This window comes from Oxyura jamaicensis, chromosome 3, assembly GCF_011077185.1.
Source record: "Oxyura jamaicensis isolate SHBP4307 breed ruddy duck chromosome 3, BPBGC_Ojam_1.0, whole genome shotgun sequence".
Lineage (NCBI taxonomy): Eukaryota > Metazoa > Chordata > Aves > Anseriformes > Anatidae > Oxyura > Oxyura jamaicensis.
This window is the reverse complement of record NC_048895.1, coordinates 92,974,001-92,990,580: the sequence shown is the minus strand read 5'-3', so window position 1 is coordinate 92,990,580 and position 16,580 is coordinate 92,974,001. Positions and strand designations below refer to the sequence as shown.

Below are 16,580 nucleotides of genomic sequence, written 5' to 3'. Positions count from 1 at the left end.
AGCACATTATTACTTACATATACATGCACCTCACAATCTAACATAGTCTAACAAATATTACCCTTTCTTTTTGTGTGATTGAACACAGCTGCTGAGCAACAGTCATGAACACAAGTGCTGTGTTTACAGATGAAAGAAAAATGGCATTGTCATTATTTTAATTTATAAGATTGCAAATATGTCCTATGTCTTGCATTTTACTAACTAAATGATCATTTATTGTTACTAAAAATATTTTTAATTCTATCAGCATAGATATTAAACACTGACATATAAAATCTGTATCTTCATTCTGCAATATGTGTGAGAGTGGGAACTTAGCATAGACAAAAACACAAATAACAAAGTTGTCATTGCTGCAAAATATTTAAACACAAAGAGAAAAAATATCTGGCATTTTACTTACTTGTAACTTCTTAGCCACAATTCACAAATGGGATATTTGTTCCACTGGTTGTCAAATATTTTATTCTTTACAAAAACTTTTTTTTTTTTTTAGTTTTTTGTTCTTTTCCTTCCCAGTAAACATCAAAAATGTTTCTTCAATGATTTCAAATACTTTATCATACCATATTTTGGCTAAGAGGTGATGTGTATATGACTAAATAAGGCCAAAATCATGTGATGGCACTGCCACCCAGTAGGGACTGTTGGGTGCTTTGAGTTGTCAGAAGTTCATTAAAATTCATAAGCAGTCCTCTATGCACAAACTTATTTTTATGATCCTAGGCACAATGTTTTTGTTGAGGAACATACAAAAGGCATTTTGATAATTGTCATTGTGGGAGTTGATAAAACTGTAAGGTGAGAATAACGGGGAGATGTTGCTGCTGGAAGATTAATCACCAAGTATGAAATATTGTTCACTGGAAGTACAACTTTCCTGGCATTAAAATGGCAGATGTCAGCCCAATACACAACATTGCAAATACCAGTCCAAAATATCCTCTGCATGCACCCCGTACTTCAGCAAAGCCTTTCATGGATGAAACTACCACACAAGTTCAGGAATGTCGTAAATGTTTCTAAGGACATCAGCTGGATCAAAAAGAATGCAAATTAGTCTTCTTTTAAATATCACATGTCAAATAAAGTGAATATTAATCACTTGAGGTATACCTATTTTACACCAGTTATATGACGTAACTTTCAAGGTCTGGAGTGGTTATTCTTTTCTTACTGGGGTAAATTAACCCATTTGCCTAGGAAGTATTAGATCAGATCAAATCAGGTTAAACAAGTAAACAGGTTCATAATTTAGTAATCCTACTGAGAAAATAAAAAACATTTAAAGAACTTCTGAACTTTCTAACTTGAATCAGAGATACCCAGACAGAGCTGAGCTGGATTGACACACACAGTTACATATTTATCATTCTTCAATCCAAACCAATTCAGTAAGCAAACACATTTTTAACTGAGATTTGGGAGTTAAGAAATTTCTGATTAAGGATATAGGGTCTATTTACAGTTGTGTGGAGTCTTCTATTAAACTCCTCTGAAATCTCTACTTAAGTCCAGTAATTTATTGGAATGTCTTTTTTTTCAGTCCAAGCAGTTGTATGTTAGCTAATATATGTAACCATTCATCATTTGCTCAAAATAACATATATGTCAGAAATATTTTTAACTTATAATTAATTGCAGAAAACTGACTTTTTGCTCCCCCCAAAAAATCATTAAAAATCAAATTGTATAGCTATAATGTTTAAATACTGAAAAACTCTCTCTACAGGAAGGTGCATTGCAATACGAATACTAAGAAAATCTTGTTTCTGATACTTAGAAGAAAAGCAGTGACTGCAATATACACATGCTTACAAACATCACTGTAACTGATATGAAAGACTCCTGTCTCCTAAAAGCACAAACTTTTAAATGGGCAAACATTTATATGGATTTTTAAGTCATATTACCACAAGAGAGGATATGTGATGTATACATCCATACTGCCAAGCTGATTCACTTTTGTTTTCATACCGGAACTCTACACTCCATCTCACACAAGCTGAGAACACAACAGCTGAAGCTGCAGTATGACATAAATGTGAGCATTGCCTCAGTGAGAAAAGGCACATGTGGAACAATGTGTGTCACAGCTCTTACTCTGCAGACTTACGGTCTACACTATAAGCATACGTCAGGCAAACACTTCATCTGAGAATTAAAGCTCACTTTCTAGCACAGCTAATAAGTACAATCTCAAGCTTAAAGTCTCGACATGAAAATTTCCAACAGACACTCACAATTACTTTAATAAGTAGAAAAACGTATGCTCTTGAAATCTATGGGTTTAGGGCTTTGTGTATAAAAAAGACTAGTTCATTGGAATCACTGAATAAAAAAAATAAACACCAGTAATTCTGAAGATACTGATTTTTTTTAAGTGCACTTAAACTGTTTTCTGGAGGACAATTCTTACAGAATCATGCTTTTTAAAAAGATTTATCATTTTATAAAATATTAACAAGCTATTAAGAGAGATTTTAACAAATGAAAAATACCTATTTATTGTAATGCAGTTCAGCAAGTCAGTAGGAAGATTTTAAATGATACAAGGTATTGGTCAGAGGTATTTCTACCAGCAGGCTTACAAACCAGCTGCAATGGAGGGCGAATGCTTGCATATAAGTTTTATCAGCACATGAATTAATTGCCAGCATACCTATAAAAAGGTCTCTGCAGAATACAAGCATAAAACAGAATACTCCTGAGTAGTGTTTATAATTATTTATAGTACATGCCATTTGTGTCCATAATAGGCTTACAACTACAACTCCTTTAGTACTCTCCCTTACATGTTTTAAGAAATTGCCTCTGTTAAAGCTGCATCTGTAAAACAGTTCTAAAGAAATGCCAGCCGGGTATGCCATCTTCTCTTCTCTGTTTGATTTCCCAGAGTAAGTTATCTGATTTGAAATGTTGCTAACTGAAAAATTCCAAAAACAATACTTTCCTTAGTCTTTGTAGACATAACAAAAATAAAAAGATACCATATAATTACAGAAAATGAATATAATTAATTTAATTGCTTGGTGTGTGCAGCCAGAATTTTCAAAATTAGAAATCACAAAGAACAGAAAGAAAGTGAGGATTAGATGGGAGAGAACTGTTAGATTTTACAACTCAGAAATGCAGGAATTATTTTCCAAGTTGCATTAAGTCAGTGGGTCCAAGTCTATTACAACATTTATTGTGGCTCTGGTCCAGACCGAATTCAATGAGAATCCTTCCATTGACTTCAATGCGCTTCAGATCAGCAAATATGTTGTCATGTCTTACATCATTTTTGTCACCTGGGAATAATAGAGTCATTGAGACTAGTCTGCCTCAAGTTCCAGAAGTCTTTAATCGACTGTTTCTTTACAGCACCATTCTCACATTTATCTTCTTAATAGCAATTAGCTCTGCTGAAAATGCAGGATGGAATGTATGTAATTAACATAACTTGTCAAATTGAATGATGAAGATAAGCTATACTGCAAATAATGTCTGTTAAAAATATATACACCTTTTAAGTGGACTTGAAAGTTATAATTGACAGGAAAACCTCCATTCAGTCTAAAATATGTGGTTGAGCTTACAGCAAGCACTGTATAATTAAAGAAAGATTATTGAAATTATTGTGTTGTCAAAGCTGTCATCTCCCCCTTCCTCAAGTAGGAACAAGACTAACATCTGTTATAGTAGCTCCAGCAATCAGAAAGTCATCAGAAGACTCTGTCTGACCTGACTACTCTCACAATTCAGCAGAGCCTCTTGAGGAAAAATTAGTGCACTTATCTTTTACTTTTTTTTTTTTTTTTTTTTTTTTTGGCTGCGGGAGGAAGCAGGAAAGGAGAATTTCTATGATTAGAAAAGCACTTCTGCTTCTAAAGACTTAACTTAGAGGAAGAAGAAATTAATAAACAATCATTAAAAACGAATCTGACTAGCTAAATCTGCTTGTAAAGAAATAACGATGAACAGCATAGAGCCTACCAAAGTCTTACTGCATCAGCTGTTTATGTCAAAAAAAATTATCCTACCTGAACAGCAATTTCACTTTATATGTAAAGGTCAATTTTTTCAAGAAAAAAAAAATCGGGTATTATTTTGAAACCCACAGGACATCATTTCCAGAGAAAACACTGTCCTTATTCCCTTATGATGATAACGTTGGCACATTTGAAAAGGAAGCCAACAGTGTTCAGCTGCCAATGCTGAGGTTTCTCAGACTAATGGAAAAGCACTGATGTTAGATTTGAAGCTAAGAATTTTGATGGACTCACACCAACCAGACTGCTAAGTCTCCTGTGCATGCTGATCACTTTTTTCTTAATGACTGATTAAAAAAACATTTCTTCTAAATACATTAATTTTATAGCAGTGCCTACTTCAAGGCACCATAAAACTTGAATAATCAGCTAGTACTCAACGAAGCATTTAGTACTAAAGCACACTGTGCTGCTCCTTCTGTTTCTGAACTACAATGATAGGACTAACAATGTATTCACACATGGTGCTGCATCCTCAAATTTGTTTGGTATCAAAAACATTTCTGTAAATAATGTTGATAAAAAAATGACCACTAAAAGTACATAACTTAAACTATTTTATCAAAGGCAAAATGAATAGTATCTTCCTAAAGAGACTAGCATAGTTCTTGTACTCATCTATCTACTGCAAAGGTTTTGATGGTGATTTTTAAGTTTTCTTCCATTAATAGTTTGAAGCAATTACCAATTTTTTCCATCATTAACACTCCTACCCCATTACACGGATAATTGCTTTCCCTCTCATATTGTCTATCTAACTAAGCCAAGTTAAATGAACAGAAATCATTTAAAAGTTATTTTCTGTTCTGTCTTAGACATGAAGAAGGATTTGAACACTTTAAAATTTGCACACTTCATCCAACTGTATCAGTTAATCTCAAAAATAAAATTCTACACTCCATTTATTTATTTCAGATTTTTCACTCAAATGCCATGGTTGGGCTATTAATGTTCCCTCCTCAGTGATGCTCATTTGAACATACACAAGACTAGAAGCATAAAAGGGTGCAATTAAAGTGAAAGAAAATTTGCGTCAGCAGGTAAATATATGATGAAATATAAACTTCCTCCGTATTGAAAATATTTGCTCACTTATATATGTCAGTTTCTGAAATGACAGTGATGCAATAACTGTACGGCTGAACTGGAGAAGAATAAAGTTCAGTAGATTCAGATAAATTTACTTTTTAATTAATAAATATTATTTCTTGTTATGACTGTCAGCTGCCTGAAAAATGTGATCTGTAAGGAATACTATCCGCATACATTTAAAACAATTGGTACTATTTTTGTGGAGTTTTTTCACAGTTTGAAAAAAAAAATGCAAAGAAAGATGAGAGAGGCAAGGCAATGCTGAACATAATAAAGACTTTTTAACAAGGCATCTTGCCTCAAGGATATGTTGCACTCTACGTGTTCCACCACAATTTGTTGGTAGGGAGGAAAATGTGGAAAACTGTGTAGTAAGGGACAGGTGAAAGAAGAAAGAGACAAAAAAAAAAAATTTTGTCTTGCAAACTATCATATCACCAAGTCAGAAATTTTCTCTCCTTGGACCCTCTTTCTATAAATCTCAGCATCGCTATAGAGACAGCAGAATTACACTAACCTTGTATCTGCTTTCAAGATAAACAGGTTACCTGGTTATACCATATTCTGTGCCATATTTTAAAGATTTCTGCTTTATGAAGGAAAATACAGTAAATTCTGTGGTCTGTAGATTTATTTTATCTTGAAAATAATTCTGCTACCATACCCTAGCATAAAACACACATTTTGTGAATATTAGAGACCAATTTTCAGAGAATCTCACTGATCTAGATCTGACATTTCTGGTGCAGTTATAGGAGAACAACAGACTAACTAGCAGTGTAGGTATAACAGTGGGAGTCAGGTCAGAAACTGCCAGCCATGCTATACTTCCACCCGTCACAAACGTTAACACCACATGTTGATGTGTTAGAACAGGTCCCGAGGAGGGCAACAAAGATGATCAGAGGGCTGGAGCGCCTCTCCTGGGAAGACAGGCTGAGGGAACTGGGGATGTTCAGCCTGGAGAAGGGACAACTCTGGGGTGACCTCATTGCAACTTTTCAGTACCTAAAGGGGGCTTATTAAAAAGATGGAGAGCAACTCCAAGGGATGGTGACATCCCTGCCCATGGCAAGGGGTTGGAACTAGGTGATCTTTAAGGTTCTTTCCAACCCAAGCCATTCAGTGATTCCACGACCACATCTGAGGTCTGATGATGTGGCCTAAATATTAAGGGCAAGCTCTATCCTTTTAAGTATTTGCAGCTGTATTTCTGCAAAATATGATTTCTGGAGAATAAACATCAGCAGTTGCAATTGTTCAGACATATTACTTGTGGCAAGACAGCATATGCTAGGCATAGAAGAGTGCTATAAATGTCCTGCCAGCTTCACCCACAGACACTCACTTTAGAGTTCCCATCTGCAGAATTGTAAACACAAGTCTAACTTTGTTTTCTCTGAAACTGAACTCTGACAAAACTACCTACATTAGAAAGGAGAACTGGGCTGAAATTAAGCTCAAATATGTATTGATTTATTCTACCCTCTAGACAGCTGGCCCCTCAAAAAACGGTATTTATCAAAACAGACTGTCATCAGAAAGATGCGTGAGTAGCCATTAAAGTGTCACTCAAGTGACAGCATGACCACTTGGAGCATGGCCTATTTGTCATTAGTAAGCTGAGCTTGATTACTAGCTTTACTAAATGCTTTGTCAAGTATTCTGTCCATAATGTCAAATGTTTTCTTACACAGTGTAGGCAGGACAGAAGGGATGGCCTGGATAACTTCATTTCCATCTAGTACTGCAGAGGGAAAACAACCACATCACTTGGAATTAATTACTTTTACAACCTACTTTTTCTTGCTCATACATCTGAGGATTAATAAGAGCAATAATATACCAGAAAGAAATCTGTCAAGAAAATAATAACATCTCTCACATTCTGGAGGCAATGGGAGTTCAGTTCAGCTGTGAGCTCCATTCTAGACAATTGCCTACTAGATGTTGTCTCAAGATGCATTCATTTTGCAACCATGCTCTTTTTATTTGCTAAAGCAAAAGGGATCGTAAGATCACTATTTTTAAAGAGACCAACTTTATTTGCCACTAATGTGGCTGAATGGAAGAAATAAAGATTGTTTGCGTGTATGCTTGTGTGGGTGGGGTATCCATGCAACCTACTCAGCTGCTCCAGGGCCACAGCTGCAGCTGGCTGGTCAATACACACACACACACTTTCAACAGTATCATACAGGGCCTGTCTTGAGCTTAGGCTGCCTATTTCTCTATCTCACCATATACACAGCAGAGTTTGGTGCCTCTCTACTACATCAGTGCCCTGAATTGCACAGTGAGAAGTCATGGTGCCAGCAAAAGAGCAGAGAGGAGATACTCACATATTATGCATCAAATATATGCTGTAAGAGCAACAGAAACAACAAAAGTAGTAGACTGCACAAGGCATCTACCACAAACCCCACAATCTGCCTCACCTTCCATGAGACAGAAGCCAGCTACATCCGACTTGAATGGGGTAGCCCACTTAACACAGTCACCATGGCCAAGTGAGGATAGCTTTCCTTTCTCACAGCCCAAGCACACGCTTTTGCCTGGAAGTGGCTGCACAGAGATGTCCTTTGCTCCCCTTCCAACATTTAAATAGACAGGGACACCATGTTGGCATATACACTCTGGTGCTACACCAGCAATAGAAACAAGCAATCAATGTATGTAATAGGTGTCTTAGATTTCTATATAATATTTCTAGATTTTGTATATAATAGGTGTCTTAGATTTCTTATTAGTTACCTTGAGGCAATTTCCTGATCAGCATGTAGACCTTCTGCTCTTCGGAAGAACTTCCACTAATTAAAATTGAAGCATATAGTACAATTGGGCTTGCCCTATTAGGACTGTGTGTATCTTTGGTAGTTGTTTATATATTGAAAGTCTTCCTCTGTATTATTTTTAAGGTGACCTCAAAAGATTCTGTAGTGATCTTAATGTCTTAAATCTGCCACTTCATTTCTCTTTAAAGTAAAAGTATGGGAGGTAAGTGATGAGTTTATATTGTTGCTTAAAATGTTACATCGTGAAGCATTCATATTAATTTTAAATCAAAATATATTCCTTATGTAGTTAAAGGTCAGTCTTAACCGAAGCTATTGTATCAGAAAGAAAGCCATTAAGGTATTTAACACTTAGTTTCTCCTAGTTCAGAAATGCTTTCTCTTTCCTATTTTTAAAATTATTTTTAAAAAATGACTATGACTAACATATTCTCTAAAAATGAAAGAAGACAAAACAAGGCTACAGAAAATAATGGAATTCTTGTTATTACCTTAACATTTTTTTACAGTGTACTATAACAATACAGTAAAAAACCTTCACTTGGATTTTATGTTTCTTAATTCATTTTCTTAATTCACTTTCTTACATCTGAAGATAACAGATTGTAAAAGATTAGTACATCTCACAGTTACTTGGGACAGAAAAAGAGTTAAAAAATAAAGCCAAGGGAGGGATTACATGTGTTCTTTACTTAAACCAGCAAAATGGAAAGAAAGACTTTTTGGAATGATTGTCTTGTGCTTTGTCATTTACTTAGAATGTATTTAGGAGTTTTTGGTGAATATATAAAAAATCTAAAGGAAAGATCTTGACAATATTTCATCTGAGAGTGTTGCCTCCACCTTGTAGCTAGCGAAACTCTACCGGATTTCAGAATTATATAACACATTGCCTCTCTTGAGGTTACATCCAGCAAAAAGTTTGTGAATGTATGTAACTGCATCTTGTTATCTTACAATTCAAAATGTAACACAAACTGTAACACATCTTAAAGGCAGTGGTTCAACAGCTGAGCACTATTTACTGCTCTTGGCCTACAAAATGATCACTCATGGTTTCCAAGTAGCTGGCTCACTCTCAGCACTGAAAACCTTCAGCTATTTCTTCAGATGTCATAGCTCCTCTGCTTCAAGCAAAAACTGGAGGCCTTAAAGAGATAAAGAAACCAGGAGGACACAGACTACGTATCACATAAAAATAGGAGGAAAAAATGAGCTGCCCAAACAACAGCAGAGAAAAAAAAAATCTCAGGAAACAAGCAAAACAAAAAAGCAGCAACATACTCCTCAAGTAAGCCAGAAGACCTGAGATTTAAATAACATGGACAATTAACAAGATGCAAGAAAGTAAATGATTGAACAGGGGGACTTGGGGGGGGAGGGGGGGGGTAGAAAGGGAAAAAAATAAACGTAAGTACAATCAACTAGTATATAAAAGAACATATTCCACGTTGCAAAAGCAAGAGTTAAAGACACCCAGAATATTTCTTCATGTAAGTAACCACCAGTATTTAGCCAAACCATCTTATCAATGGAAAAACATCAGTAATGAGACTTTATACTATCTGCAAATATTGGTGTATAACAGTAGCATACTTAAAAATATTTTCTTTTAACAAATCTTGCACTTTAAAAGCTTATTTCTTTTACTAAGCCCAAATGTAAAGATAAACACCAGAAAATAAATATTCTTTTACAAAAAAAATGACACAGTAACCAATTCAAATCAAAATGGGTGGAACATAAAGTACAATTTCCATTAACTAAAAAAATAAATGGAAATAAAAGACAGTATCTAAAAATATGCCAACAACTGAAACACTTACGGGCTCTCCGCGATGTCCTTCTTGTCCTGGAGATCCAGGCTGTCCAACCTCCCCCTTTAAAATGAAAAAGATTGTTAAATACCATATTCACAACGGGCTTTCTTTTGCATAAAAAACTAATGATTTTAAACAGTAAATTACAATTTTTATTATAAGTAAAATGTAAAGCAAGCTCAAAGCTTCAGCAAATAAATGTCTCAAACAATTTCAAACACACAATACGTGTTCTCAATCCAGAATTCTCCCATGCTGTGTCCAACAGTTGTTAAACAGTTTGCAAAAAGAGATGAGAGAGAATTGTCTTTTGAAATTTGAGAAGAGCAGTTACTCGTTCAAGAAGGTCATTTAACAATAATAAACTGTTATTGCCTAATTGCAAATACAATTATTAGTCTCAAAACAATTTCAAAGCACTTCAGGACTACAGTAGTACCACATACAATCAAATCTTTATGTTCTTACTCAAAATACGTATGATCCCCTATAAATATTCTGAAAATTGGAAAAACAATTCCAAAAATAAAAGTATATAAAACAAATGCACAGATCAATTATATATAAAAATAATCTAGTAATAATTGATGTTGAATTACAAAGATATGGTCTTGAAGTCACATTGGATAGCATCTGAGTTGCAAGCCATGCTTTTTTTTCTAAATTCTTTCCCAGAATTAATATTGTAAAACAAAAAGAAAGCTCTAGCAGAAATTTCCTTCAAAGACAGCCTGTTTGTTACTGCTCTGAGTTTGATTATGGACCCAGAATGAAGCAATGTTTTATAGCAAGCAGATGCTGAAGTCAAACTGACAAGATGTTTGAATGAAGAACATAACTTCTGTTAACTATTATATTCTAAAACAAATAAAAACTAATGAGTTGTCATATTTTTGTACTACAGTAATTAGATCAAGAAAATAATCAAGAAAATGTCTTTTAGTTTAAACGTATACAGGTTCATGTAACTAATATACTGAATAATCTCTACATTGTTCAGAAGCATAAAAACATATCAATATACTCTCAAAATTCATGCTTTATCTACATAATATTCCACTCTAAAAGTTGTTAAAGTGTGTGACAGTTAAAATTTTATGTTAAACAACTGCAACTATTACCTTTCCATGTTATCAAACACCAGAGAGGAAAACATCTAATTGTTTTTTCTATTTCCCATAATAACAGACAAGGACTTTCTCCACCAGCTGAGCAGAGATATGTGCACATATATAGTGAAAATAAGGGAGAATTCATTGGAAATAAAGACATGAATTCCTATCACAACCAGCAAAAGTATAGTCAAGACAATTGACAGCCTTGATTCAGCTGATCAGTCACCAAGAGCTCTATTTCATTGACCACACATGGACATTCAGTCATATTTGAGATACCCAAGCTTGTCTTGTATAGACATCCTGAAAGGCATTGGCTTTCCATAGGATTTAAGTCATATCTGTCGGCTCCCTTACGATGCTTTGGACACTCTAACACATCTCAAATAGCACTAGATGCTTTTATGTAGGCTACTAAGCTGGTACCTACAAGTCTTCCTTCTTTGAGCTGAAATGCTCACCAGGCTCCACTGGCATAACTGATTAGGCCTCCAATGGCTTTAGTGAAAACACAGTATGTTCATAGACCCAAATTTAGCTAAGTGTTTTAAGAACAGCGGTTAAATTGTCTTTGGGTGATATATTTGCCACTGTGATAGTCATACTGTTGTAGATATACACTAATAATGACAATTTGTATGCAAGTATAAATGGGATTTGAAGACTAAAATGAAATGAATGCAGTTTACGTACTGTAAATTTGAAATTTTATATGTACATTTTAAAGGCTGTTATTTTAGATATGATCTCCCAGCAAATTTTTGAATTGCTGGATGCTTAGTTGTACATTGAGGTTGGGCAACTTTTAGACCAACAGTGCTGTACTGTATACAAGTAATAATTTGGAACTGACTCCCCTCTTTAACTTCAAATTAAGACACCTACATGTGTTTTTCTACCAGAATACATTAGGCACCTACAATCTCATTACAGTCAAGAAGGGCTAGATTTAGTCACCTGGTGTCATCTGAGGTGCTGTAAGGCAGCCAAGGCTTCCACCTCAGACTGGCAGCTACCACCTACAGAAGACCTACATCCTCCTGAAATGGCACTTACAGGTCACCTGGGATATTCAAAAGCAACAGACACCACTGCTAACTTGTGAGTGGTCTCAGCAGTTCACAGTCAGCAGCTGAATCACTCTAAACGATCAATTAGAGCTTGATTCAGTTGTCAACATATAGGCAAAGTAGAGCCATTTCCTGCTGCAAATAAGGGTGAAATTTTTTTCACCATGAAGACAGTTCATGATGAAACAATCTGCCCAAGGTAGTTGTGTTTTCTCCATCCTTGGCTGAGGATGGAGATGCCCCAAGAATAAGCAAACCTCTGATTATCACTAATACACTCTCAAAACTACTGCCCCAGTTCACAAGCCAACTGAAATCAATGAAGTCTGCCCAGTCACTGCAGTAAACTTTGGCATTTCCAGAAACATGTATTGTTTCAATTCCCAGTTATTCTCCACAGAATAAACTGTATACATTTGGACAAATAGGAATGCTATTTAAAACTTCATCAAGATATATATGAATATGTATTTGTATTTACCTTGAGACCAGGAATTCCTGGTAATCCATCTTTCCCACTTCTGCCAGGGTCTCCCTGTGGCAACAGTTAACAGTCATCAGTAAGTAAATTAACAAACAGAAGTTAAAGGTAAATTGTCTTGGCACAACTTACAGATCGCCCAGGCATTCCTGGAAACCCGGTATCACCTTTCTCTCCCTTGGAGCCCTGAGAAATACAACAAGTGAGAATTAAGTAGCACTAAATGCCTATGTTAAAAAATCAGCATATTTAATTAGCATATTCATATACATTATTTTTTATGTTGAAAAATTTTGGAAGATGTTTTTCTTCCTTAAAACAAACAGTAATTGATTAATAATTATGACCTGTTACAAGTGCAAATATGCTGTAAAAGCCTTTGCAATATTATTATTACATAACAACCATATTAAAGGCATGGGCATATTTGCAAAAATATTTATTTAAAGGTATTTGGTGTTATATTAAAATGTATTACATAAATACATTGACAGAAGTATGAAAAGGGTTCTCAAGATATCTAAATAAGCAGACCGCGAGTCTAATATTACTAGACAAAAGTTTATCTTCAGTGGAAGTATTTCTGAATTAATTAACTCTGAATTTACAGAATTAAATTCTGTATTCTTGTAAGACATGAATGATACTGTATTGGTGTCCAGGAGTTCGTAGCGGGGAGCTGCAGAGCAGCATTTGTGAAGAGGAGCTGGGGCTGCCCCATGCAGGACATGGCTGATTCCAACAGCCCCACCACAGGGCACAGCTGAGCCCAGCAGCCAAAGTGGTGGTGCCTCTTGCAAATGTATTTAAGAATGGGTAAAAATGCTGCACAGAAGTGAGGAAAAAAAACCTGCAGACATAAAGGCCAGTGAAGAGGAAGGGGAGGAAATGCTCTAGGCACCAGAGCAAAGATTACCCTGCAGCCCATGGTGAGGGCCATGGCACAGCAGGTATATGCACTACAGCCATGGAGGACCCCATCCAGAGAAGGTGGAGTTTCCCAACATGAACAGCAGTCTGTTGAGAACCCCTCTGGAACAGGGGAAAAGTGTGGGGAGGAAGGAGTGTGACACAGGAACTGACCACAAGCCCTCATTCACCACCACCCTTGTGCTGCAAATGGAGGTGGGGAAGGAGTTGGAGGGATTGGCAATGAAGGAATGAAGGTGAGCCTAAGAAAAAGGGTGATGAGGGAAAGGTGGTTTTTTGTCTCTGTTTCTCACTGTCCAAACCTATTTTAACTGGCAATAAAATAAATTAATTTTCCCCACGTTGAGTCTGTTTTGCCTATGAAAGTTACTGCTAGGTGATTTTCCTGTTTTTATCTTGACCTAAAAGCCTTTTCATCTTATTTTCTTACTCAGTGTTGTTGAGGAAGAGTAACAGACCAGCTGAGGGGTGCATCTAGCAGCCCGCCATGGTAATTCCACCACAAATATCAACAATGCTGTTGTTTTAATTTATATTTATATAATTTAATTTATAATTTTACTTGCCTTTTTTCCATATATTCCTGGAACTCCTTGATCTCCTTTAGGACCCTTTTCTCCCTAGACAAAATGAATGTGTATAAGTTAATTTTTTAAAATAGAAGTAGTTACAAACAGATACATACACAAAGAAACATAGATAACAGACATAAAATGAAGGAGGGAAAGAGCTCCTTCTGATATAAAGAAAGAAAACTATCAAGACAGTGAATGCAAATCTTGAATTTTCCAAGCTTTCCTAGAGGAGCCCAGACTGTCCAACACCACTGGTGAGACAATCCTCAGACAGCAGGCTTAGTGCTTCTGCTTTCAATGGAAGCTGAGCAGAAGGCGCTTTGAGTTTCTGGTCATTTTGTATAGGTAGTTAACTAAGAGAAAATTCAGCTCTTTGAAAATTCCTGTACTCTTTGTGGAGATCTTATCTGAAAAGTCTGAACCACAAATTTGGAAAAACTAAGAAGTAAAAACTAACATAGAACAGCAAAACTATGTTTGATGATGTTGTGGAGAACATACATGTGGAAAAATAAGCTCTGGTCAGATCAAAACTACCCTTCAAAATACTGCCTCTCAAAACAAAAAACTTCAAGAAAATTAAATAATTACTTTTAAGTTCCTGGTATATTATTTGTGATGTAGAAGAGTACTATTAAAATCGAAGTTCAAAGTAATTCATGTAAAATCCAACAGAACAGAACAAAAATGGAAAAAAAAGTCAGTTTCCATTGATTGATGCATAATTAATCAATGCCTACAGCACATATCACCCTTTGATTCCAACATTTAATCTATTCATTTTATGTATTTCATTAAATACATCAGTATTGTATATATAAACATTCATTTTTTAAAAACTAAACTACAGAAGGAGTGGAGATATATGAACATTGGAACAAGTATTTAATTTCAACCTTTGGTGCAGGCATGCCATGTAATCCAGGAAAACCAGGTAGTCCACGGTCACCCTAAAAGAATAAATGTATTTGAAATCCTTGAATAAATGTATTTGAAATCCTTATGTCCAAAATAATAGTAATATATACTATAATAGCACTCGTAATCTAAACAATCAACAAATAGAGGAAAAGTTATATATCACGATATCTACTGCATAATATTGGTATGCTGACTGATTAGTTTGTTGGTCTTTAGACAAGATTTAAGGCAGAAAATAAAAATTAACCATTCACTAAACTTTTTAAAATGAATTTTACTGTAATCTCTCAATTAGGGCTGCTGAGTTCCAAAGCAGCAACTTAGCTCTTTGACAAGTGGATAAAAAAAAATTTGAACAGAGCTTTGAATACCACTGTAGGAACTGTTACAATTCTACCATCCACTCTTAATTCCTGAAGAGTAAGGAAATTCCTAATTCTGGGATGGCTCTGCTCCTATCTCTTAATTGAAAATATCAAATTCCTGCTGACATTATCAAATTTCTCACCAGCTTACTCCAGTTGAGTAATGTATTCGATAATAAGCTATTAAGTACTTTAGTGTAAAAAAAAAAATCGATAAAACATTGGCACTTTGATAAATGAATTCTCATTTTAATTAAAGAAAGAATGCACTTTGCTAGAAGCATTTGCAAGTGAAAACACGAGCCAAAATAACAGTTTTATCTATTGTCCTCTGCTGTCAAATGTCAGGAGTTCCCAAACTTTTGGTATTGATACTAAGAATATTTATCTGACAATTTATCTGCATGTTCTATTGAACTATTACAACAAAAGGCTTAATTCTAACTTGGCACAACCTAACTTGAAACAATAAAAACAAAATAAGTTCCTTATCTCAGTAGACTGGACCTAATTCTCTCAGGACAGAGCCAATCACCCAATTGTTTTTGAACAATAACAGTGTTCTCTCTCTGTTAATATCGAACTTTATATGGAGCAATATATTTCAATTTCTTTAATGTATTTCAGTCACAAGAGAGGAATAATAAATTATGCTCAGTTTGTTATTTTATATAATATTTCAAGTTTGGAGCCAAAATACCAAAAATATGGTGGCATTTATCAAAACCATCCATGTCTACAGGGATTTGTAGAGGTCTGTCACATTCACAGAAGACACGGATAAGACCACAGGAATGACATGATTAATGCAATCAAAGTATCTCCCAACAAGTAAGTATTGAAAGAAGGCAACTGAAATGGAATGCTGTTCAAAAAAATCAGTAAAACTTATAAAATAAGCCTTTCATGTATCCATTGCTTCATATTGCAAATGAATGGAGCTCCAGTTTATGCTCAGAAGTGGTGATCCAATTATTAGATAAAATAATATACTTGGCAATGGATGTAGTTTTAAATTAGTTGCTGTAGAAACTTCACAAGTAAAGGGATGAAATTAAGAGATGAAAATTTGGGCTGAATCATCGGGAAAAAAAAACTAATGGCAAGACCTACTTTACAGTGGAAGAAGTTTTCTAAAACGGTGGTGGAAGCCCTATTTCTTGGCACATTTTAAACAGGGCTGGACAGAGCATTAGGAAATATTCTATCTGTCAGAACCCTGCACTGCCAGGAGAATATTGTTTATTGTCAGCAGTACATTTCTTTCTGCATATGGCCCAATACTGACTGATCAATTAGATTAACGTAGGATTGCTGAAGCAACAGAATACATAAGTACATTTTTCAGCTTTAATAATGCATTTGAGAATTCTGCTGAA

General features: G+C 35.2%; 1 protein-coding gene across 3 annotated transcripts in view; it reads right to left on the bottom strand.

Annotated features, from left to right (window-relative positions):
* COL21A1 (collagen type XXI alpha 1 chain) overlaps positions 1 to 16,580 on the bottom strand; it is a 113,910-nt gene that overhangs the window by 34,050 nt on the left and 63,280 nt on the right. For all 3 annotated transcript variants that reach the window (XM_035322515.1, XM_035322518.1, XM_035322517.1), the window contains exons 13-17: positions 14,812 to 14,865; positions 13,907 to 13,960; positions 12,543 to 12,596; positions 12,411 to 12,464; positions 9,751 to 9,804 (exon numbers count right to left, since the gene is read on the bottom strand). In XM_035322515.1, the coding sequence (XP_035178406.1) occupies positions 9,751 to 9,804; positions 12,411 to 12,464; positions 12,543 to 12,596; positions 13,907 to 13,960; positions 14,812 to 14,865 (270 nt within the window). The remainder of the gene's footprint in view (positions 1 to 9,750; positions 9,805 to 12,410; positions 12,465 to 12,542; positions 12,597 to 13,906; positions 13,961 to 14,811; positions 14,866 to 16,580) is intronic.